This window comes from Babylonia areolata, chromosome 32, assembly GCF_041734735.1.
Source record: "Babylonia areolata isolate BAREFJ2019XMU chromosome 32, ASM4173473v1, whole genome shotgun sequence".
In the NCBI taxonomy this organism is placed as follows: Eukaryota; Metazoa; Mollusca; class Gastropoda; order Neogastropoda; family Buccinidae; genus Babylonia; species Babylonia areolata.
The window spans coordinates 17971734-17997441 of NC_134907.1; the positions used below are offsets into that span (position 1 = coordinate 17971734).

A 25708-nucleotide genomic window follows, 5' to 3' on the forward strand; every position below is an offset into this window, starting at 1 on the left:
GGTACCTATAGCACATAGATCCACACACACAGTGTGCCTACCTCATGGTACCTCTACACCGTCCTCTCACAGGTAGGTACCTATAGCACATAGATCCACACACGCAGTGTGCCTACCTCATGGTACCTCTACACCGTCCTCTCACAGGTAGGTACCTATAGCACATAGATCCACACACACAGTGTGCCTACCTCATGGTACCTCTACACCGTCCTCTCACAGGTAGGTACCTATAGCACATAGATCCACACACACACACACACACACACACACACACACACACACACACACACACACACACACACACACACACACAATACTGGAGGAAAACAAGTGCAGCGAGCAACCAGCGAAACAACCCTTCGGTTATTTAAAAATAACTTTGCAATGATTAAAAAAGGGAAATATGTGCAATTGAGGGATGGATATATATATATATATAGAGAGAGAGAGAGAGAGAGAGAGAGAGAGAGAGAGAGAGAACGATAACGATAACGATAACGATCTTTTATTCAGATTAAGGCCAAAGCCCCTTACTGAAAGGGGTCAATCATACAAGAAAATGAAGAAAGAAAATGACTTGACACGATAAACCAACATCACAAATCAACCAAAAGTAGCTAATACAATACTCAACAACATCCACAAAATGACGATTCGAAGTCTCTTCAATGCCTCATATAAGTATATGGCCAAGTTTTGTTGAGTAAGCTCGTGTTTTGACGACATGAGCAAATTAAATCTTAAAAGCACACTAAATATTATAAAGATCCCTGAAAGAGGCACACAGAGAGACAGACAGACAGAGACACACAGAGAGAGAGAGAGACGTCACACAAACTGTTTGCTGTGTCTGCAAAGTGAAGAGAAAGTATTGCGTCTCCATCATGACGTCACCATACTATTGAGGTGTGCCCGGAGCAAGATGTTAACAGTGGGTCTGTCATGTCATCGGGGTTGCCCGGTACAGGCCCGGAAAGCACGTGACGATGCCCGAAGCCCCGAGGACGCGGAGTGGGGGCAGGTGAGGTACCAGTCCTTCGTGCTGGCTGAGGCCCAGGCGGTTCAGGACGCCGTGGATCGGGTGGCGGGGTTCGTGTCTTCGTCCTCTCCCGCTGCCTTTCTCTTCGACTACATGGCTCCCGAGACTCCGTGAGTGGGGACCACTGTGGGGGGGGGGTGGGGGGGGTGGGGGGGGGGGGTAGGTGGTGTGGTGGGGGATGTGGTGTGGTGGTCTGTTGGGGCGGGGGTGTGGTGTGGTGTGGTGTAGTGTGGTGGTCTGTTGGGGTGTGTGGTGTGGTGTGGTGTGGTGTGGTGTGGTGTGGTGTGGTGTGGGGGTTGTGGTAGTGTGGTGGTCTGTTGGGGTGTGTGGTGTGGTGTGGTGTGGTGTGGTGTGGTGTGGGGGTTGTGGTAGTGTGGTGGTCTGTTGGGGGGTGTGGTGTGGTGGGGTGTGGTGGGGGTGTGGTGTGGGGGTTGTGGTAGTGTGGTGGTCTGTTGGGGGGGGGGGTGAGGTGGGGTGGTGTGGTGGGGGTGTGTGGTGGGGGGGGGGTGTGGTGGGGGATGTGGTGTGGTGGTCTGTTGGGGGTGTGTGGTGTGGTGGGGGTGTGGTGTGGGGGTGGTGGTAGTGTGGTGGTCTGTTGGGGGGGGTGATGGTGGGGGGTGGTGAGGTGGGGTGAGGTGGGGGGGTGTGGTGGAGGAGGTGTGGGGGATGTGGCGGTGTGTGTGGTGGGGGTGTGGTGAGGGGATTGGGGGGGTGGTAGGGTGTGGTGTGGGTGGGGTGTTATGTTGGTATGGTATGGTGTGATGTGTTGTGGCGTGGCGTGGTGTGGTGTGGTGTTGTGTGGTGTGGTGTGGTGTGGCGTGGTGTGGTGGATTGGGGTGTGGTGTGTTGGCGTGTGATGTGGTGTGGTGTGGCGTGGTGTGGTGTGGCGTGGTGTGGTGTTGTGTGGTGTGGTGTGGTGTGTTAGGGTGGGGTAGGGTGATGTCTTGGTTTGGGGTGGGGGTGGTGTGGTGAAGAGTGGTTTGGTGTGATGTAGGGTGGGGTGGGGTGTGGGGTTGGATGGGTTGGTGTGGAGGTGGTGGGGTGGGGTGGGGAGGTATGGTGTGAGGCTGCGGGTTGTGTGGTGTGTTTTGGGGGTTGGGGTGTGGTGGGGTGGAGTAGTGTGGTGTGGTGTGTTTTGGGGGGTAGGGGTGGGGTGGAGTAGTGTGGTGTGTTGTGGGGGGTGGTGGGGGGTGGAGTAGTGTGGTGTGTTGTGGGGGGGTGGGGGGTGGAGTAGTGTGGTGTGTTGTGGTGTGGTGGTGTTTCTTGGTGTGCTGTGCTGTTGATTGTTGTTGTTGGGTCGTGGCAGAGAGCTGTGCAGTGCTGTGCTGTGCTGTGCAGTGCTGTGCTGTGCTGTGCAGTGCTGTGCTGTGCTGTGCTGTGCTGTGCTGTGCAGTGCTGTGCTGTGCTGTGCTGTGCTGTACTGTGCAGTGCTGTGTTGTGCAGTGCTGTGCAGTGCTGTGTTGTGCAGTGCTGTGCTGTGCTGTGCTGTGCAGTGCTGTGTTGTGCAGTGCTGTGCTGTGCTGTGCTGTGCTGTGCTGTGCTGTGCTGTGCTGTTGATAGTTGTTGTTGGTTCGTGGCAGAGAGCTGTGCTGTGCTGTGCTGTGCTGTGCTGTGCTGTTGATTGTTGTTGTTGGGTCGTGGCAGAGAGCTGTGCTGTCTGGGTCTGGACTTCCTGAAGGAGCTGAGGGACCGTTTTCCCCAGGCCCCCATCTGGACATCAGACTGGTTCTCCACGGTCCCTGACGGCTTCTTCCTGCAGCACCTGCACACACCTGTCAGGTGGGGCTGCTGTTCTCTGTGTATGTGCGGGGAGGTGGGGGCGGGGGGATGGGGGTATGTTTTGTGTGTGTGTGTGTGTGTGTGTGTGTGAGAGTGTGTGTGTGTGCATCTGTGTTGTGGGGGGGCGGGTGTGGGGGGGTTGTGTCTGTGTGTCTTTGTTTGTATGTATGTTGTGAGTGTATGTGTGTGTGTGTGTGTGTGTGTCTGTGTGTCTATATATGTCTGTCTGTATCTCTGTGTCTGTATGTCTATCTGTCTGTCTGTCTGTGTCTTTATGTATGAGCGTGTATGTTTGTGCGTGCGTGTGCGAGTGTGACTGTATGTGCATGCGTACGTGGGTGTGTGGGTGGGTGCCAACGCGCGTGCCAACACGCGCGTGCGCGTGTGTGTATGTGTGTGTGTCTGTCTATCTGTCTGTGTGTGTGTGTGTGTGTGTGTGTGTGTGTGTGTGTGTGTGTGTGCGCGCACACACACATGTGTGTCTGTTATGTCCATACACCTATCAACAAGGCTGAAGTCAGTAGAGACCTTGACAGGCCTGTTCAGGAGCATTAGCGATCCGTCCACCACCACCACCAGGAGCCGGCATCAGTCGCGCTGTTGTCTCACACACACCTCAGTGCCTGTGACTGGGACCGCCACTGTGACGTCAACTCCTTGAGTGAAAGCTGCTGACGTCATTGCGCCCATTGCATTGCAGTGCAGTGCATTTGTATTGTATTGTATTGTATTGTATTGTATTGCGGTTGCTTCGTATTGCATCGACCACTCAAAGCCCAGCGGGGTAGGACTAGAAAATTAATGCTGTCGAGAGTGGGTTTGGATTCCCGTGAGCGCGCCCAGGTTCTCTCGCTTCTTCTGCGGATGTGTTTCCACTGGGCCACCGCTGTACTTCGTAGTTCACGCGCTGTGTATTCTCACTGTCTGTCTGTATGTTTGTGTGCCTGCCTGTCTGTCTGTATGATAGTCAGTCGTGTCCGACTACGACCATGAGAACAGCAGAGGAGGCAGCTGGACTGCTGTCCCGACCATGTGGGCGAGGAGGAGAAATTTTGTTTAATGTCCCGTCACACATATCGGTGATTGAAAACATTTTGTTTAAGTATTTATGAATACATTTGAGTATTGTCGGTTAGAAGGGGTGGGAGATGTGAATGAATGGAGGGTTGGGGGAAACTGGGCAAATGAGGGTGAAATGAGGGTGAAATCTGAAAATAATTTCTAAATACAATTACAGGAAATTACTTAAAGGACTTCGTAAAAGAGAAGTCGTTAAACTGACAAGCGAAACAACTGATAATGAATGCAAAAAGTCAAAAACATCAACGTTCTCAGTCACTTGTGAAGACACACTTTCGTGTACATAAGGCTTCATCAAACTACAGTCAAAAATTATATGCTTAATTGTCAAGTTGCTAAAGCATATGCACTTGACATTGGAACAATACTTGGTCCGTAATGAATTTGATAATAGTCTGAGAGCTAAACTCAGAATTGGTCTGCGAATCGGACCAAAGTCTGAGAGAGTAAAACTGACGAGGTTTTAGACTTGAATTCAAGCACCTATAAAAGTCTCTTTCTGTATGATTCTTTGCTCCCCTTTTTGCTGAAATTGTCTAATTGGTCGTTATAAAGGAGCTAGAATTTGATTATAGTGTCTGACGCCGCGGCCTATCCAAACCCCGTGCAGGTTCACCAAAGAGATCTTCCCGCTCATCAACGTGCCCGTGGAAGCCTTGGAATACGTCAACAAGCTGCCAGGGCTCTACACTTACGTCAACCGCGACGTCATCGCCACTGGCCCTGACGTCATCCACCTACGTCACAAGGGGCGGCGCGGTGACGCCAAGTGGCCCCTCTACAGCCACAAGTGCGGGAGGCGGGTGGCCAAGGTCCTGCGGCAGATCGGCGTGGGTGCCACGGGTGAGGGGTTCGATTCAGTGCTGCTGGATGGGTTGTTCTGTGTGTGTGTGCGCGCGTGTGTGTGTGTGGTGTGTGTGTGTGTGTGTGTGTGGTGTGTATGTGTGTGGTGTGTGTGTGCGTGTGTGTGTGCGCGTGTGTGTGTGTATGGTTTGGTGTGTGTGTGTGTGTGTTTTCTTTCTGTGTCTACTTTAATCCAGACAGTAACGACCCAAATTAAGAGTAGTCTGATACTGATAGACATCCATTTGTCCGTCCGTCCGTCTGTCTGTCTGTCCTCCTGTCCGTCCGTCCGTCTGTCTCTCTGTCTGTCTGTTTCTCTCTCACTCACTCACTTTCACTCATTTCATCTCTCCTGTACGACAAAGACAGTGTGCTTCTCAAAATGTCAAAGTTTGTTCGGTGATAACATACTGCTACGTGTACTAAGTGTCTGCAGACACTGTTAACTCACTCAGTACGGCCAGTCCTCTCTTCTCCTCTACACAGACCCATCGGATGTCCAGTGGGTGTCTGAATGACCCAACCTTTAGTTTCCGTCGTCAGAATTGTGGTATTCTTTGTCAACATTCACCTCTTCAGTATAAGAGCCTTCCGCTTGCAATATTTTGATGATGGTAATTGGGGTGAAACGCTGTTAACGTCGTCTCTTTCGCCGTTCGTATGGAGAGAGTTAAATTAATACTGATGAGAACAGACAGACAGAGCGGAACCGGGACGGACAGACAGACAGACAGGAACAGAGAGAGACAGAGGTATCAAACAGCCCTACCCGTAGGAACCCAACAGTATCAGTATCAGTATCAGTAGCTCAAGGAGGCGTCACTGCGTTCGGTCAAATCCATATACCAGCGCTACACCACGTCTGCTAAGCAGATGCCTGACCAGCGGCGTAACCCAACGCGCTTAGTCAGGCCTTGAGAAAATAAATAAATAAATGAAGTAAATAACAATAAAAATGAATACAATAAATAAAGTAAAAATAACCATTTATGTTAAATAAAAATAAATAAATAAAATAAAATAAAATATAAAATAAAATAAATAAATAAATAAAAATAAAATAAACAACACCCCAAAACAAGTTACGATAACTCCCCTCCCCCCTCCCCCTACCCCCTCCCCCCTTCCTCCAATCGACAGCGCCCAAAGGTGCAGGAGTCAAAGGAGACGATGGTGCCAGCAAGGGAGAGCACCGCTACCAGTTCCGTGACGTGCTGGTGGTGACTCGTAACGAGGTCAAGGCGGCAGACACTCCGGCGTTTGTTCAAGGGCTGCAGGCTGCGGGAATTCCCGCTGCAGTGTTCGGCAAGGGAGGCAACGTCACGACGGAGGAGGCCCTTAGTGATGTGATCTTGGCTCCTGAGGACAAGGTCAGTGAGAAATAGATAGAATAGAATTGATTGATTGATTGAACTGATTGGTTGGTTGGCTGGTTGGTTGGTTGACTGATTGATTTTGATTGATTGACTGATTCGGTCATTCATGGATATGAATAGCCACAGAGGACAAGATCAATGAGAAATGGACAGATGATCTGTAAATAAATTCATCGATTAATTGATTGGTTGGTTGATTGATTAATTGATTGACATGGATGCTTATTTACAGTACCTATCCTCAGTCAGGGACCAAGCTCTGAGCTCTAGATAAATATATAAATGAATAAAAGAAATATTCGAATAATGATGATGTACAACAGTGGTTTACAAACACACACCACTGTTGCAGGTGACGGTGATGAACTACCAGTCCTGCATCGGCCTGGACAGACAGGTGGTGGTGTGCCTCACTGGGGCCGGCCAGGACGAGACCTGGGAGCTGACGGAGGAGGAGGAGGAGCAGATCGACACCAACCAGTTCCCCGCAGGCACGGTCAACACGGAGACCACGACCTTGACCATCACCCTGGACATGAACAAGGAGCAGAGGAAGACGTTCCGACAGAAGCTTCTGCATGCTCACAGGTCCGAGTCCGAGCTGGTGCACAGGCTGACGCTCTGGACCCGCTGCTGTCGGCAGCTCATAGTCGTCCACCTGCCCGAACAGGTGGAGGGCGCCCGGGACTTCCGCATGCACAACGACTCCAGGTGTGCTGTCATGTAGGTGATCTGAGGACTCCCGGTGTGTCGTGATGCAGGAGTGCCCTTATGCAGGTCCAGAGGCTCCAATAAAGACTTCAGGTGTGTCGTGGTGCAGGTCCAGAGGCTCCAATAAAGACTTCAGGTGTGTCGTGGTGCAGGTGTGCCCTTATGCAGGTCCAGAGGCTTCAATCAAGACTTCAGGTGTGTCATGGTGCAGGTCCAGAGGCTCCAATAAAGACTTCCGGTGTGCTGTCGTGTAGGTTATAAGACTCCAGGTGTGGTGTCATAAGTTCTGAAGACTCCAGGTGTGTCATAGGTCCTGAGGTTTCAATAAACACTCCATGTGTGCCCTTATTTTGGTCCAGAGGGTGAGGTTTTGTATTTTTGCTGTTATGTTAGGCCCAGTCGGTGAGCTTTCAGTGTTGTTTTTCAAGGAAGACTGTGTGCCGTTATGTCGGCCCATTCAGTCAACTTCCTGTTGGTTTTCAAGATAGACTATGTGCTCTTATGTTAGCCCATTGAGTAAACTTTCAGTATTGGTTTTCAAGACAATGTGCCGCCGGCTATGAAGCCCCATAAGTCAACTTTCAGTATTGGTTTTCAAGACAGACTATGTGCATTTATGTTGGTCCGTGAAGTCAACTTTTAGTATTGGTTTTCAACTGAGAAAGACTATTTGCCGTTATGTAGGCCCATTAAGTCAACTTTAATTGATGGTTTTCAAGACAGACTATGCATATGTGCTGTTATGGAGGCCTATTTTCAGTGTTTTTTTTTCAAGACAAACTGTGCCGTTATATAGGCCTGTTTTCAGTGTTGGTTTTCAAGACAGACTATGTGTTCTTATGTAGGCCTGCCTTCAGTTTTAGTTTTCAAGACAGACTATGTACCGCTGTGTAGGCCCGTTAAGTCAACAGTGATGGTTTTCAAGACAGACTATGTACCGTTATGTAGGCCCATTAAGTCAACAGTGATGGTTTTCAAGACAGACTATGTGCCGTTATGTAGGTCCATGAAGTCAACAGTGATGGTTTTCAAGACAGACTATGTGCCGTTATGTATGCCTGCCTTCTGTGCTGGCAATGAATTGACTTCACTTTGCAAAACGAATTTCAGACGATGTGCTGTCATGAACGCCCATTAAGTCAACTTTCAGTATTAGTTTTCAAGAAAAAAATACTATGTGCCGTTATGTAGGCCCATTCAGTCAACTTTCAGTATTAGTTTCCAAGAAAAAAAACAACTATGTGCTGTTATGTAGGCCCATTCAGTCAACTTTCAGTATTGGTTTTTAAGAAGAAGAAAAAAGATGTGCCGTTATGTAGGCCCATTAAGTCAACTTTCAGTATTGGTTTTCAAGAAGAAGAAAAAAAGATTTGCCGTTATGTAGGCCCATTAAGTCAACTTTCAGCATTGGTTAAGACAATGTGCCATTATGTAGGCCTAGTGAGTGAGTTCAGTGTTGGTTTTCAGGACAGACTCGAAGTGTGTCAGGAGACACAGCAGTGTATTATATTTTTCCTTTCCTTTCCCAGTTTTCTGTTGCGGTTTTAGGCTCCTTGTGGCGTCTCACATCTCTCAGATTTTTTTTTTTTTAATTTATAATGTTGGATGTTATGGTATTGCATGAAAGTAATATGTGTAGAGAAATCAACATACACTCCAGTGGTGCTATTGTTCTGGTTTTTTGTTGTTGTTTATACATCAGAAATGGGTAACTGCAATGTTTGACAGTGTGTGCATTGTGTTTTATTTTATTTTGATTATTGTTTGTTTTTTTTGGCAAATATGCATGCATGATGAATCACATACTTCAATTAATTTGTGTGTGCAGGTGTGTGATTGTGGTGTGAGAATCTTCAATTTCATATCTTTCAGTTTGTGTGTGTGTGTGTGTGTGTCTGTGTGTGTGTGTGTGTGTGTGTGAAAGAGACACAGAGAGAGAGAGAGAGAGAGAGAGAGGCATATTTAACTATTGTTTGTTTTCATTTCTGTTTTGGGGGTGGGAGGGAGTTGTTTTGTTTTCAACACTAAACATTGTTTTTTGATATGTGAGAATCGTTTATATGATTGAAAAAAACCAACGTGTTTACACACTATACCAAAAGTGTGTTATCAGAAGAGAGAGAGAGAGAGAGACACAAAACAGAATAGTTTCTTACCCTATAGAAACAGAACACACACACACACACACACACACACACACACACACACACACACAGGTTAATACCCATCCAGTGGTTGTAATGCACACCCATTGTGGAAGACATCAGACTACATAAAACGGCCTTCATCAATCACTGTGTTGAAAATGTAGTGATTTATCTTCACATCTGTTACCAGAATCCCTGACATATCACGACATACAGCAACAGCCATACACCTGTCTCTTATTTCCCCTGTAACTGCCCCCACAATGCCAGTGGGTTACCATCAAGGTCACACGATCACACTTTTTCCATGGTCATGTTACACAGAGATGTGACTATTAAATCAGAAACTGCCCAAATCACAAAAAGATATGTTCATTTACATGCCCCAAATCCATTTTTGTTGTTAACTTCCTGTTTATTTCATGATGGCGGTAAAAGATATGAACCAAGAAATGAGACAAATACGTATCAACATCAGACGATCAACAAGTGTCTACACCAGACGATCAACAAGTGTCTACAACAGACGATCAACAAGTGTCAACATCAGACATGTATCACGAAGGCAGCACATAAATGCATTGCGATCACAAGTTTTATTGATGAGGAATGAATATCCTCCACATAGAACAATTACATGTGTGTCAAGCTGATACAAACAGCCAAGTGTTCAAACTTACAAACAGCAACGGCTTCTCTTAAGAGTGGAGATTAAGGCTTCCCAAGTTCAGCGTCTGAAGGCGAGGGCATGACATTCTGACAGATAACTTCACAAGCATCAAACTTGCATCCACACAGGACTAAGGTACCCAGCATGTTGTGAAGAAACTATGCACCCTGAACACGCACACACACTGATGCGCACAAGATTTCAAAAGACCGTTGGAGAGTTTTGAGATTACATGACTTATAGAGGTGGGTCCCGTGATCTGTGCTCTCAGTGTTGATTGGCTCTCCAAACTTGCGAGCAACAAAGGTGATCGAGAGAGGCAGAACGTCCGAAACAGCAGGCTTCTTTTTTCGACTTTTTGCTTCATATTGTGGGGTGTTTTTTTTATTGTGCGTATGATGGCACTCCATTTTGGTTGTATCGTTGGAGGCTATCAACTTACGAAATGGAGGACAGAACATATTTACTGCTTTTATCTAAGTCGATTGCCTTCAGCATTGCTCGCAATTTCGAGTAAATATTTGATGCCCATGCACAAGATCCAAGATGGCCCCGGAACTCTCCAGTGGTCTATAAACCTGCGACCCTTATTGGAGCATGCAGGACTTCAGAAAACAGCAAAACAAAAAAGCACAACTAGATCCATCATCATTTATGATCATGTTTGATTCATTTAAGGTGAAACATGGATTAACGATCCTTCACCTGTGTGGAAGTCTTCTTCCAAACATTATAATTTTTTAAGAATTAATATGTTTAAAAGAGAGAAAAAAAGAAATGTTTGTCAGCACAAACAAGTCATAAAATGGGAAAACAGACTTTGGACATAATTATTTATCGGGTAGCAATCTTTCATGAATATCAGAAAAATTGAAACACTCCATGATTAAAGGAATTTCATCACCAACAGTATTGATGTTTCTTGGAATTGTGTTTAACCACCCTCTCTGAATTGACAGACAGTGACTATTCCATTTTAATTTGAATAATGAATTTTTGCTTGCACCAGGGACTTCATCTGTATTTTATCTCTCCTAAATCCTTTCTCAAGGTGCTTTTAAAACTTACATTTCTTACTTTGATGAAATGCACATGCCAACACACACATACACAGAAAACATCACACATTTCAATACAGAACCATACATCACTCATACACAAAGACTCACATGAAAATGAAGTACACTTTGTAAGAGTGCATAATCATATAAATTACTGCCAATAATCATATCTACTTGTGACTGCCGTCACTGACAGTATCGAATAAAAAATGCCTTTCATTATTTCACACTGTGTTCAATCATAAATTCCTTGTTAAGACAATCAGTCATGTTATTATTTTGTGGATCAAAATTCTGAAAAGACTTGTTACTTACAGAGCACACCATTGAAATTCACATAGGCAACATCACCGCAACACCACACCTCACTCACATTACATCCAGTCATTTCAGACGCTAACTTAATCTCATTTTATAAGTTGATATTTCAGTTTGTTTTTATTTCAACAGAATCTATAATTTTAAAAAGTCATTATCCACTAGAAAGAGTGAAACGCCACTAAATCATTGACATCTGTCTTCCACTTCCCTTGCTACAAACAGCATACAAACATTCATCAATTACAACAGATAAAAATCATCATAAAAAAAAACCCAGACTTGTCAAAAATGAATTAAAAGCCAGTAGTATGATCTTTACACTACATCTCCTCATACACATAACAACACATAGGATCCACAATCTGATGCTGACAACCATTTCCAAACAAACAAGCATATTCAAACTCTTTCTTCTCAGTTACATGCATGCATGCATGCACACCCACACACACTCACGCACACATACACAAAACACACACACTCTCTCTCTCTCTCACACAAACAAAGATGATCTTCATCTTCCATAACTCTGTGAAGAGTCACCGGGGGTGCAGTACAAAAGAACTATTCACCAGATTCCTCCAGGATCTCTGCAAATTGTTTACCTGTCCATTCTGTAATGTTGTCTGTCCGTCGTTTTTTTCTCTCTTCCTCCTCAGTCTCCCTCCCTCAACACTTCCTTGAAAAAAAAAGTTTTTGCAATGCCATCAGATCTTGATACGTGGCACAGATACTGATCATATTTTACTGACACCCAGTGAATTGCACAGAAAACGCAAAATCTGAAGATTCTGTACTAAAACTTACATACTCAGCTCTTGACCATACAGAGCTCAACAACACACACACACAAAGAAAGACTAATCACCGACCCCTTCGAAGGAAAGGTTGACAATAACGTCACTGACCCAAAATGACATCGATGACCCATTCCAAGGGCAGGTTATCAACACCGTCACTGACCCAACAGCAACATCCCATCCAAGGAAAGGTAATCAATAACATCAGTGACGCAGCAGCAACAAGTCAGAAAATTCAAACAATCAACCCCACATTCCACACAGTCGGAGGACCTCCCTTCCATCCCCCAACGCTGCACACTAACTGTCAGCCGGGGCCCCGGCATCAGGGCGGGGCTTCACAGCGTCCTTGACCTTCTGCTGCAGGAAGTTGACCTGCTCCACCACCTTGCTCTTGGAGGGAATCTCCGAGTGCAGCACCTGTCCACACATAACACATGGCCATTCAACGTCCACAACTCATGTCTTTTTGTTGACCCACATGTGTAAAAAATCCTCTGTGTGTTCAGTGTAAACTTTAACGTCAGTGCATATATATTGGAGTGATGGCCTAGAGGTAATGCGTCCGCCTAGGAAGCGAGAGAATCTGAGCGCGCTGGTTCGAATCACGGCTCAGCCACCGATATTTTCTCCCCCTCCACTAGACCTTGAGTGGTGATCTGGACGCTAGTCATTCGGATGAGATGATAAACCGAGATCCCGTGTGCAGCATGCACTTTGCACATGTAAAAGAACCCACAGCAACAAAAGGGTAGTTCCTGGCAAAATTCTGTAGAAAAATCCACTTCCATACGAAAAACAAATAAAAACTGCACGCAGGAAAAAATACAAAAAAATTGGGTGGCGCTGTAGTGTAGCGATGCGCTCTCCCTGGGGAGAGCAGCCGAATTTCACACAGAGAAATCTGTTGTGATGAAAAGAAAAAAAAAAAAAATATATATATATATATAGTAAAAAAATTTAAAAAATCAAACTGCGTAGGATGGTGGGTATACACATAAGACCTTTCCAATCGTCTCTTTTTGATGACAAGGCAAGGACAGTTTCAGTTTCAGTAGCTCAAGGAGGCGTCACTGCGTTCAGACAAATCCATATACGCTACACCACATCTGCCAAGCAGATGCCTGACCAGCAGCGTAACCCAACGCGCTTAGTCAGGCCTTGAGGGGAAAAAAAAAAAAAAGGTGAATAAATAATAGATAAGCTTACACAAATAAATAAATAAATAAATAATAACTATAATGTAAAAAATAAATAAAAAAATAAATAAATAAATAAGGACAGTGAAGGGTCAAAGATCAAGAATTTGGGAAAACAGAAAAAACTCAGCTCATATCTTACATTCAATTTTTTTTTTTATCAAGTTTGGCCATAATGACAGCATAATCACTACTGGAAATTCAAGGTCACATGTTAGTGGTCAAGGTCATGACATGACATAACATAGCAAAAAGAAATATAACTATTATCATCATTATTAGTATCATCACCATCATCATCATTGTTATTATCATTCTTCTTTTTTTTCTTCTTCTTCTTCTTCTCCATCTTCATTTTCTTCTTATTATCATCATTATCGTTGTTATTGTTGTTGCTGTTGTTGTTATTGTTTTCGTCATCATCATCATCATTATCATTATCATTAACAGGGAGTCACAGCAGGGCACATCCTCCTCACCTGCACCACTGTGTATCCATGGCAACGAAGGTGGCGCACCGCCATCGCATGCAAACCAGTCAGGTCAGAGGTCGGGAAGGTCAGGTCAGGGAATTCCAACACTTTCAAGGCCACTCTGAGAAAAAAAAAAAAAAAATCACGCCCAGTGTATGAAGTTCATGACACGTTTTGAAGAAACCGCTCGTGTTCAACTTCCATCAGGTCAGGCTGATGAACGGTTTTCAAAGGAAACATAACAAGAGAGGCAAGGCCTTCAAGACTCACTTGTGATAAATTAAGTCCCCTAGCATTAATTACAGAGTAATTTCCCTTCTTTACTATCTGCACCAAAACATTAGCAAAATAAATAAAAATTCCATGCTTAGCAAAAGAAGTTCCTGTTTGAACAAAAAATGATAATAATGACTCCTCTTGTTGTTGTGTCAGAATAAGAGGTCAAAGTGCCAAGTTTAGAGAATACAAAAAATATATATATAACAGTAAATGCAGTTTGCATATGATTAGGCTTCTTTTTTTATTTTTTTTTTTGTGCCCATCCCAGAGGTGCAATATTGTTTTAAACAAGATGACTGGAAAGAACTGAATTTTTCCTATTTTTATGCCAAATTTGGTGTCAACTGACAAAGTATTTGCAGAGAAAATGTCAATGTTAAAGTTTACCACGGACACACAGACACACGGAGACACACACATACACACACACACACAACCGAACACCGGGTTAAAACACAGACTCACTTTGTTTACACAAGTGAGTCAAAAACCTGATCTCTGAATTGATCAACTGTTCTAAAGGGCTGTGTGTTCGGACTTCATGAAACTCAAGAAAACAAATGAACTACTGGAATTTCACATGAGTTAAGGTGCTTGGGATTTTAAAGCACAGTTTTCAAATAAGAAAAAAATAATACTTAAGGTCCTTAGGATTTTAAAGCACAATTTTCAAATAAGAAAAAAAAAAGATTTCCCCAGTAAATAAGGTGCGGCATGCTCCCCATGAAACGATACATCTATATCAACTCGCAAGTTTGGGTTTATATGGGTGTTCCTGTACGTAATGTCTCATGTCACTTTATAAAAAGCAAAATAAACCTGTGTCTGTCAAGCAGAGGAGGTTACATGGAGGGGGGTGACATGTCTTTCTCACCTGTGATACTGAGCTGCATTCTCAGACACCTGTGACAATGGTTTAGGATTGCCCTCACTGTCCACATAAAACTCTGCATCTGGGGGGAAAAAAAAGCACAGCAATCTGTCAGCTGGGACACCTGCTTTTCTATGTTTCTATGAATCAACCTCCATGATCTAATTTTGAGGCTTTAATGATTTCAATTCTGCTACAATTTTTACCATAAAATTTATTTTTTTATGGACTTCATTGCATTAATACCTACCATCCTGAATTTCAAAGAAAAGTGCAAATCTTTCCTTCTATCATTACAAATTTAACAACGCTAAGACAGTTCACTTTTTTGCAATGTGTGTGTGTATGTGTGTGTGTGTGCGTGCGCGCATCTGTGTACATGCTCGGGACTGAGCACTATTTCAAAAACTTTTATGCGACTGTTCAAATTTTGTGGGACAAATAAAATTTATTTTGCACATATTAAAAAAATTACCATTCTTACATAATTGCAACATGCATATTTGGGCTGCTCTTAAGAGCAGGTGTGTTCCGTGCTCAACAAGACACCAATGTGTCACTACCATCAGTACCATTATCATTATCATCATTATCAAATACGGGTACTTTTTCAACATATATAGGACTTCGTTATATACACAGGACTTGAGTACTAACCAATGAGATATCCTCCAGGGCCGGTGGTGTTGACCAGGGTGTAGGTATCGGCGGGAGCCATGTTGGTCAGTGCTGCTATAAGTTTTTCTGTCACGCTTCTCTCCCCTTTCTGAAGGAGCTGCCCACAGAGTTGTCTCCTCACAAACCACGCCACTGCAGCTGTCCTCCGTGATGGGGAGGCAGGGATTAGTGGCAACGCACTCACCTAGAAAGCCTGAGACTCTGAGTGCACAGGTCCGAAACCCACACTTGCCAGTATTTCCTCCCCCTCCACTGGACCTTGAGTGGTGGTCTGGACGCTAGTCATTCGGATGAGATGATCAACTGAGTTCCGGTGTGTGTGGCATGCACTTTGGGCACACGTAAAAAGAACCCATGGCAACTGTTGTCCTCTGGCATAATTCTGTGGAAGAAATTCACTCTGATAGGTAGAAAAATATATAAGCGTGCACTCAAAGCCTGACGAAACGCACTGGGTTATGTTGCTGGTCAGGCATCCGCCTAGCGGATGTGGTGTAGAGAATGAGTTTGTGCAAACACAGTGACGCCTCCTTGAGAAACTGAAACTGTCCAAATGGAAATCACCTGTGCATCCAAAAAGCTCATCACTCACACCACACAGTCTCTGAGCCCACAGTGTAGTCTGATGCACAGACAGACATCACCAAAGTAGAACATAAAGTTCACTCCTTTTGCTTTACAGGAATTTTTTGTTCAGTCCTCATAACCTCCTGATTTACTGAACTCACTAACTTCAGATTTTATTCGAAAGCAAATACTAAGGTTATCATTCAAAAGCAAATACTATATTCTTGTACTCCATATACACAATACGTAAGGGGCAATGGCCCTAATATGAATAAACTATCTGACAGGTGCAATGGCCGAGTGGTTAAAGCGTTGGACTTTCAATCTGAGGGTCCCAGGTTTGAACCTCGGTGACGGCGCCTGGTTGGTAAATGGTGGAGATTTTTATGATCTCCCAGGTCACCATATGTACAGACCTGCTAGTACCTGACCCCCTTCATGTGTATACGCAAGCAGAAGATCAAATACGCACGTTAAAGATTATGTAATCCATGTCAGTGTTCAGTGGGTTATGGAAACAAAAACATACCCAGCATGCACATCCCCAAAAGCGGAGTACGGCTGCCTACATGGCAGGGGTAAAAACGGTCATACACGTAAAAGCCCACTCACGTACATACAAGTGAACGTGGGAGTTGCTGCCCACGAACATAGAAGAAGAAGAAGAAGAAGAAACTATCCATCCATCCATCCATCTTCCTGACCTCGCTAATTTTGATCAAACTATTCATCTCCAACCTGTGCGAACTGACTGTACCTGAACGGACTGCAGAGCAAGGCAAAACACAGCATCCCTCCAAGTCAAAGCGGCAACAACAACAACAACACAAAAATCAGCATACAGATTGTGGCAACTTGAAGAAGAAAAAGGAGGAGGAGGAGGAGGAGGTACCTTGGGGTCAGGAGAGGGGAGGGAGGGGGGTAGAAGGGGTCCAGTGTAGCCCTCCACCTCACAGCTGGCGGCCGTGTTGATGTTGTTCACCTTGCTCATGGTCAATATGGACTGGAAGCCGTCTGACGCTGCACAATACAGGGATGTATGTGATTATTATTGCACATGTATGGCTGTGATGATGTGTGTGGGATTCTCTCTGACACTGCACAATACAGGGATGTATGTGATTATTATTGCACATGTATGGCTGTGATGATGATGTGTGGGATTCACTCTGACGCTGCACAATACAGGGATGTATGTGGTTATTATTGCACATGTGTGGCTGTGATGATGATGTGTGTGGGATTCACTCTGACGCTGCACAATACAGGGATATATGTGATTATTATTGCACATGTGTGGCTGTGATGATGATGTGTGGGATTCACTCTGACGCTGCACAATACAGGGATGTATACATGTGGTTATTACTCTTCCTTATTCTTCAGCATTACCAATTATTGTTCCTGTGTGGCTGTTTTGATTATGTGGGATTTACTATAGCGCCGCACAGTACAGGGATGTATGTGGTTATTATTGTTCCTGTATGAGTGTGGTGATGTATGTGGGATTTACTATAACGCCGCACAGTACAGGGATGTATGTGGTTATTATTGTTCCTATATGAGTGTGGTGATGTGTGTGGGATTTACATGGATGCTACACAGTACAGGGATGTATACATGTGGTTATTACTCTTCCTGTATGACTGTTATGATCATGTGGGATTTACTCTGACGCTGCACAATACAGGGATGTATGTGATTGTTATTGCACATGTATGGCTGTGATGATGTGTGTAGGATTTACTGTTACGCTGGACAGAGGATACAGGGATGTATATGATTATTACTGCATGTGTATGTTTGTGATGATGTGATGATATGTGTGGGATTTACTCTGTAAAACAATGCTATAAAACATATTTACAGCAAAGTTAAACAAATGATATGTACAGTAAAGCAAAACAATACAATACACACATCAAAGTCAAACAATACAATACAATACACAGCAAAATCAAACAATACAATATACAGCCAAAGTCAAACAATACAATATTAACAGCCAAGTCAAACAATACAATACAATACACATCAAAGTAAACCAACACAATACACTAAATACCCACACGGCAGCTTCCCCAAGAAGTCCTCCGACAGGACAGAAGCCACGGAAGCAGCATCAGCCAATCGGAGCACAGCCAGCGACCACACCACGTCCACCCACAGCAGGGGAGACGACTGCCGCAGACCCTGCACGCCCTCTGACCCCACCACCCTCCCTACCAGTTCCCTGCACTGAGCGGAATCCATGTTCAGGTTGGCCAGCGACAGGACCACCCCCGCCTTGTCCGACGCCTCCAGAGAGTCCACATCACTCTGGACAGACACCGCCCCGCCCTCGACACCGTGTGAACCGGACGATGGTGGCGTCGCAGACACCGCCTTTCCCTCCAAGACGTTCACCAACATGTTCAGCATGCCGCCGTCTTTCCACCGCAGCCGAGAGAAAGACGTGAGAAGCGACGACACGAGCTTAGCGGTGAGGTCGGCCTGCTTCGCGTGCAGCTCGGCGCAGACTTTGGACAGGAGGGCCGCGTCGAACACGCTGAGCGTGCAGAGGGCGTACACCAGGTTGGTCAGCTGGACGGCTGACAGCGAGGACAGGGAGGTTTTGTTGAGGTGGTAGACGAGGGCGCGGATGAGGGGGGTGTTGCGGTGGCCCTGTCGGGACAGCAGGTAGATGACGCGGTACAGCTCCTTGGGGCTGGCCTTCTCCACCACGTCCAGGGCTCGGTCCTCCAGTCGTTCCACCAGGACCTGATGGACGGACAAACAGCAGCTACTGTAGTACTGTGTGGTGTGGTGTGGTGTGGTGTGGTGTGGTGTGGTGTGTGGTGTGGTGAGGTGAGGTGTGGTGTGGTGTGGTGTGGTGTGGTGTGTGGCGTGGTGTGGTGTGGTGTGGTGTGTGGTGTGGTGTGGTGTGGTGTGTGGTGTGATATGGTGTGGTCTGGTGTGGTGTGGTGTTGCATTGCGTGGTGTAGTATTGTGTGGTGTGGTATTCTATTATATTATACTGTACTGTACTGTACTGTACTGTATTGTATTGTATTGTATTGTATTGTATTGTATTGTATTGTATTGTATTACAATGCATTGTATTGTATTGTATTGCATTGTTTTGTATTGTATTGTATGTACTGTATTGTACTGTACTGTACTGTACTGTACTGTACTATTCTTTTGTCACATCATATTTGTGTCAAACAGGGTATTGTATTGTATAGTATTGTATTGTAATTTGCTACTCTCTCCAGGCAGAAACTGTCAACACAGTGCAGTGCCACCATCACCACCCACCCCACCCAACCCAACCCCCCACCCCCCCTTTTTTTCTTCTTTTTTCTCTCTGCAAGTGTATTGGTATCACCTACGGAATTTCTTTTGTTTTCATGGGTTCTTCTCCATGCGCTAAATGCATACTACACACACATGTTTGGTTTGTCTTCTCATCCGAATGACTAGCACACAGACCACCACTCAGGGTCCAGTGGAGGGGAAGAAAGCACTAGCCATGGTGGGATCTGACCCACCGCTCTCAGACTGCCATCGTCCTGGGCGGACATGAGGGATCCACACAACTATAGTCTGTGGGTTCACCAACAGCTGTGGAAACAATTCATCAAACACATACCCAAAACACAAACATACCCACCACACACACACACACACATACCAAACACACACACACATACCAAACACACACAAACACACTAATATACCCAGGACACACACACATGCCCAGCCAATACACACACACACACACATACCCACCACCACACACACACACACACACACACAAAGGCCAAAGAGCAAGGCTGGCACGTGACTGAGTGGCCAACACACACACACATACCCAACACACACACACCCAACACACACACAAACATACCCAACACACATACACATACCCAACACACACACACACACACACACACACACACACACAGAGTACCTGACTAAGCGGCGCCCCCTGGGTGACGTACATGAGGAAGATGATGTCCTTGGGGTGGGTCAGCTCGACCCAGCGCCGCTCCAGCGCCGACAGACTCTGCTGCACCATGCTCTGCCGCAGACTGCTCTCCCCTTGGTGGTGCAGGTGGAGCTGCAGAGCTTGGATCAGCAGCGGGACGGGCATCCGTCGCATCAGCCACACCACCTGGTGTAAGATAAATAAATGAATACATAAATAAATGAATAAATAAATAATCACCACTTGGTCCACATACACCACATTACAGCAGACGGGCATCCGTCACATCAACCACACCACCTGATCCACACCTCACACCACATTACAGTGGTCACACACACACACACAGACCTCATTACTGTGGTCACAACCACCACATTACAATGGTCACACACACCACATTACTGAGGTCACACACACCACATTACAGCAGTCACACACACCACACTACAATGGTCACACACACACACATTACAGTGGTCACACACACACACCACATTACAGCAGTCACACACACACACCACATTACAGCGGTCACACACACCACCACACTACAATGGTCACAAACATCATGTTACAGCAGTCACACACACACCACATCCACACATACACACACACACCCACTGATCCACACACACACATACACACACACACACACTGATCCCCTACCCCCCACCTCCACCCCCCCACCCCTCCCCCCACACACGCATACACACACACTGAAATACATCATATTGCCTTACGATGTCAAATTTTTTTCATGATAATTTTGTTCGCATTTCACAGTACTTCAATTTTCATTATCCTCAGAACACAAAAATGCTGGCCCTTACAATGGGTGGTCAATCTCACCTCAGAGATTTTGTATTTGTATTTGTATTTCTTTTATCACATCAAATTTCTCTGTGTGAAATTCGGGCTGCTCTCCCCAGGGAGAGTGCGTCGCTATACTACAGCGCCACCCTTTTTTTTTTTTTTTTTTTCCTGTGTGCAATTTTATTTGTTTTTCCTATTGAAATGGATTTTTCTACAGAATTTTGCCAGGAACAACCCTTTTGTTGCCGTGGGTTCTTTTACGTGCGCTAATGCATGCTGCACACGGGACCTCGGTTTATCGTCTCATCCGAATGACTAGTGTCCAGACCACCACTCAAGGTCTAGTGGAGGGGGAGAAAAAATCGGCGGCTGAGCCCTGATTCGAACCAGCACGCTCAGATTCTCTCATTTCCTAGGTGGACGCGTTACCTCTAGGCCATCACTCTAACCTTCACTGACTGAATGTCTGCCCATGAAATAATCACTGGCCAAAAAATGAATCATTGTCTGCTGGCCGAACTTGATGAACTATAGATATATCACACACATGTATGTTACCTGTGTAGCTAAAGACTTGATGATGTAGACGTCTAAAGGAGTCATGTCGTACAGCCCTTCCTGGCCAAATTTGATGAACTATAGATATATTACACACATGTACATTACCTGTGTGGCCAGAGACATGTACATTACTTGTGTGGCCAGTGACCTGATGGTGTAGACATCTGCAGGAGTCATATTGTACAGCCCTTGCTGGCCAAACTTGATATATGACATACATGAACATAACCTGTGTGGCGAGTGACTTGATGATGTAGACATCAGCATGCATCATCTTGATCAATTATTGATATATTACACACATGTGTGATGTACATTACCTGTGTGGCCAGAGACATGTATGTTACCTGTGTGGCGAGTGACTTGATGATGTAGACGTCAGTAGGCGTCATCTCGTACAGCCCTTGCAGCGTGGTCAGGATGGCTCTGGGGCTGAGGCGGGTGATGCCCTCATCAATCACCCTGGACACTCCGCTCAACCGCGAGTCCTTCAGCACAGCATCCCCCTCCACCCCCATCGTCCTCCCCTCCTTGTGCAGTGCGCTCAACCTCTGCAGCATCACGCACGCCATAAACGCTGAATCCGCCTTTTCCGCCATGGTCATCAGCTCTTCAAAGGAGGCGCTCAGAATGGCCTGGACCTTTTCACCGTTTTTGAACTTCAAAGCTTTAATGGCAGCGTCCTCCACTTCATGCTGGGCGGCATCGCTGATGCTGCTGGAGGTGAAGAAAGGTCGTGACCTGTGGGAGCAGAACGACTCCGGGCCTGGCCTGGATGACACCACGGCTGAACCCGCACAAGGTGACACCGAGAGGTGCATCGAAGGTGCTGGGGAAGCCATCTGCATCTCACACTTGACCCCGCAAGCATTACTACGTGAAGCAGAATACTGCAGGGAGAATCGAAGGCAAGGCCGTAGCATCCAGCGGAGCGGCGTGCCTGCCTGGCAAGGAATCATGTTGACAAAGTGATGCTGAACCTTTCCTTCCCTGACCTCTTCTGTCTCACTGTGCTGTGTCGGTGCCAAAACTGAGAAAATGGAAAATAACCTAATATAAGCAAAGATTTATAAAAAAAAAAAACACAAAAAAAACACCCACATGTACTGATATACATATAGAGAGAGTGAGAGAGAGAAAAAAACAAAACAAGAGAGAGAGAGAGATAGGTAGGTAGGTGGGTAGATAGATAAATAGATAGATATATAGATATAAGTAAGTAAACATGCAGACAAATAAACAACAACAAAAAACCAACAAAAATATGCTTGTGTGTAAGTAAATGTGCACACTCAAACTTATTTCCATAAATCAAGTAGCCAGTCAGACACACATGCACACAAGTATACATGTATGTAAACACTTAGTCTTATTCACAAATACTTGTATTTATTGCCCTCTTTCACACACACACACACACACACACACACACACGTGCAGACACACACATTCACCACACACACACACACATATATATATATATGCAAATGTACATATGTACACATGCAACAGTATGCACACACACATGCGTGTGACTCACATGCGCCCACATAAATGTGTGCACATACAGCATGTGTGTGATGTGTTTGCTGGACATGATGATCAACAGTAATAAAATATGTGCTGTCATTGAAAATGAACTGTCAAGCTTGCAAGTGGTACAAATCTGCATTGGTGTACAATCTCCATTTCATTAATATTACTATAGCATTTATATTTATATATATATATATATATATATATATATATATATATATATATATATATATATATATTTCTGGATATCCTTTGATACTTCATGACTATGTGTCTCCAAATCTGTCGTACTCAGGCATTGTCAGGGTATGATTGGTTTCATAAACAAAATTAACATGACCGTCAGAATGCTGGCGGACCACTTGGTCACAAACGTGTCTGTGTAAAACATTTCATTTGGCTTCCATTCTCACTGTACGCTTGCTGGTGAAATCTTAGGGGAAAAGAGATAGAAAGGAGTTCCTTGCTGCTTACCACGTGTTGCTGACGATCACTGGCATTAGCTTTTCTTCTTTACTTTCACGAACAGACCCACTCACTCATAAAAATTGTTGCACCGTTACGAAAAATCACCTTGTCGTCCGCTACTGCAGAAGGAGGGGATAACTCTTAGGACTTCACAAACTGAATGTTCTCTTTCCGACATGAAGAGTTCAACTGTTTGCACGTTTTTGCGAGATATCAGTTTACAGTTTGAACAGACCACCTTTAAGCAAGCAAACGCGCGTACATGTGTGTGTGTGTGTGTGTGTGTGTGTGTGTGTGTGTGTGTGTGTGTGTGTGTGTGTGTGTGTGTGTGTGTGTGTGTGTGTGTGTGTGTCCATTAATCTGTTCCTACGTCTGTCCATTCGTCCCTCTCTCTCCCTCTCTCTCTCTGTCTCTCTCTCTCTCTCTCTCTCTCTCTCTCTGTCTCGCGATGATCGATGATGATCAAGGATGTTGTTGTTTTCGTAAGAATGTTTTACTTGTACGTTCAACCCGATTATGAGTGCGCATGCATGTGTACCTTATCATTATATGCATGAGTTTAGATAGTGGAATTTACTTTTGCTAGGAGAGCGTGTCGTTGATAAGTTCTTATGTTTTGATGACTGATGCTGATTATATTTATGTTGCTTTGTGGTCTTTGAATGCAAGAACTTTGATGTTTTCTTGATTTTTCCTTGAAAACGAACTGCATATAAATCGTATAAGAGATAATGGTAACAATCAGCTAGGATATTCTGAACTTGATAAGACATCAAACACTTATGGGAAGAAACTGTTGAACATATGCATTGCACTAAGACAATATATATATATATATATATATATATATATATATATATATATATATATATATATATTCTTAATGGAGAATGTATGGCGACTGCCGGAAAATACCAAGCAAGATGGATTCAGAAAAATATTATTCTTCTATAGACCATATATCTATAATTGTGTGTGTACGTGCGGTGCATGGTGCCATCTTCAGCCTGTTTTTTTGTCTTTTCACTTTAGGTGATTCTAGTCGGGAACTGATCCCCCCTCCCCTCCCCCCCACCCCCACGCGCACCCCGGCCCGCACCCGCTCCCTTTAATTAACCCCATCACCCACAAACCCCCCACCCCTTAACAAAAAATAAATAAAATAAAATAAAAAAGGAAGCTAGAGACGAAAATCAAACACGTACATAAAAAATAAAATTAAAAATAGATAAATAAATAAAACACTTGAAAAAAAAAAGGATATTAAGTAGATGCATGTGTGCATTCTTCAACTAAATGTCTTTCAACATTCTCTTCCTTCTTAATTCTTCGTTCGTGGTCTGCAGCTCCCACGTTCGTATCTACACGAGTAGGCTTTTATACGTGTATGACTGACCGTTTTTACCCCGCTATATAGGCAGCCATACTCCGTTTTCGGGAGGATTTCAACATTAATTGAGTACGTCATATCAGACAAAACCAAATTTGTTATTCATGCACAGTGCTATGAAACATGAAATTCAAAATCAAATCCAAAAGTTAAACAGAGAAGACATCCAACCCCGAGCCCTAACTGACCCCGAATTCACAAGCTTTGTTCCGAAGAAAAGAAGGAAAGAAAAACAACACTTAATAATTTAAAAAAATTATCACTGTCGAGTCAAAACTGATCAAAACGTTCGATCGAGGTTAATCAATCGTATAAAAGATTATATAGGGGTGCGCTCCGGGTGACTACACGACCGTTAAGCCCCGCCCTCTTGTTCAGTCAGGCCGGGAACCCGGGCCCCATAAAACATCAGTCAGTCAAAAAGCAAAACAAAACTTGGAAAACCAACAAAAACAAACACACAAACAAACAACGCCCTATCCCGGTGTAGCCATAGTGAGCCTGAGGCTCACAGCCAGGCCTCAGTCCTGGTCTTGAAAGACTGAGGGGAAATGGCTGAGATGATAATATGGTATGGAATCTGGTTTCACATGCGGACATCTGAAGGGGAGAACTGATGAGTGCCTGTGGGAGTCAGTGCGGAAGAAGGGGACCTGTAGTTTCTTTGGGTGTTTCAGTTTCAGTTTCAGTAGCTCAAGGAGGCGTCACTGGGTGGGCTCGGACGGTTCTATCAATTTTGTCCGCACTGGAGCATCTTCCCCGGGTGCCACCTCAACCAAACCACCCATGATCTTGTACATGAGTCACTAGTGGTTGCCTTGGCTGCAGCTGATGCGGCGCAGTTTGAGGAGTTCATGCAATAGTTTCCAATATAGTTCCTCTAGATCATACAATAGTTTCCAAGTGTGTGTGTGTGTGTGTGTGTGTGTGTGTGTGTGTGTGTGTGTGTGTGTGTGTGTGTGTGTGCGCGCGCGCGCGCGCGCGCCAACTTCATTTTGGTTGTCATGTTAGACTGGATATTTTTTGGTGTCCTTTTTTGTGACCTTGAAACATACACTTCCGGTGTC

General features: G+C 44.8%; 2 protein-coding genes across 8 annotated transcripts in view; one reads left to right on the forward strand and one right to left on the reverse strand.

The window, feature by feature from the left end:
- LOC143276383 (uncharacterized) overlaps positions 1-11880 on the forward strand; it is a 23731-nt gene extending 11851 nt beyond the window's left edge. For 6 of the 7 annotated variants that reach the window (XM_076580864.1, XM_076580866.1, XM_076580863.1 and 3 more), the window contains 5 exons: positions 971-1152; positions 2687-2821; positions 4512-4744; positions 5885-6114; positions 6473-11880. In XM_076580864.1, the coding sequence (XP_076436979.1) occupies positions 971-1152; positions 2687-2821; positions 4512-4744; positions 5885-6114; positions 6473-6847 (1155 nt within the window). In that variant the 3' untranslated portion in view covers positions 6848-11880. The remainder of the gene's footprint in view (positions 1-970; positions 1153-2686; positions 2822-4511; positions 4745-5884; positions 6115-6472) is intronic. The other variant, XR_013053574.1, reaches the window with a different exon arrangement.
- Positions 11881-12021: 141 nt separating this feature from the next.
- On the reverse strand, positions 12022-23385 carry LOC143276382 (FAST kinase domain-containing protein 4-like). The gene is made up of 9 exons (XM_076580862.1): positions 23258-23385; positions 21595-22277; positions 19853-20056; positions 17967-18657; positions 16790-16917; positions 15310-15427; positions 14656-14734; positions 13509-13623; positions 12022-12250 (listed from the first exon to the last, which is right to left on the reverse strand). The coding sequence occupies exons 2-9, from the start codon at positions 22204-22206 to the stop codon at positions 12131-12133; spliced, it is 2067 nt and encodes a 688-aa protein (XP_076436977.1). The 5' UTR covers positions 22207-22277; positions 23258-23385; the 3' UTR covers positions 12022-12130.
- Positions 23386-25708: the final 2323 nt, after the last annotated feature.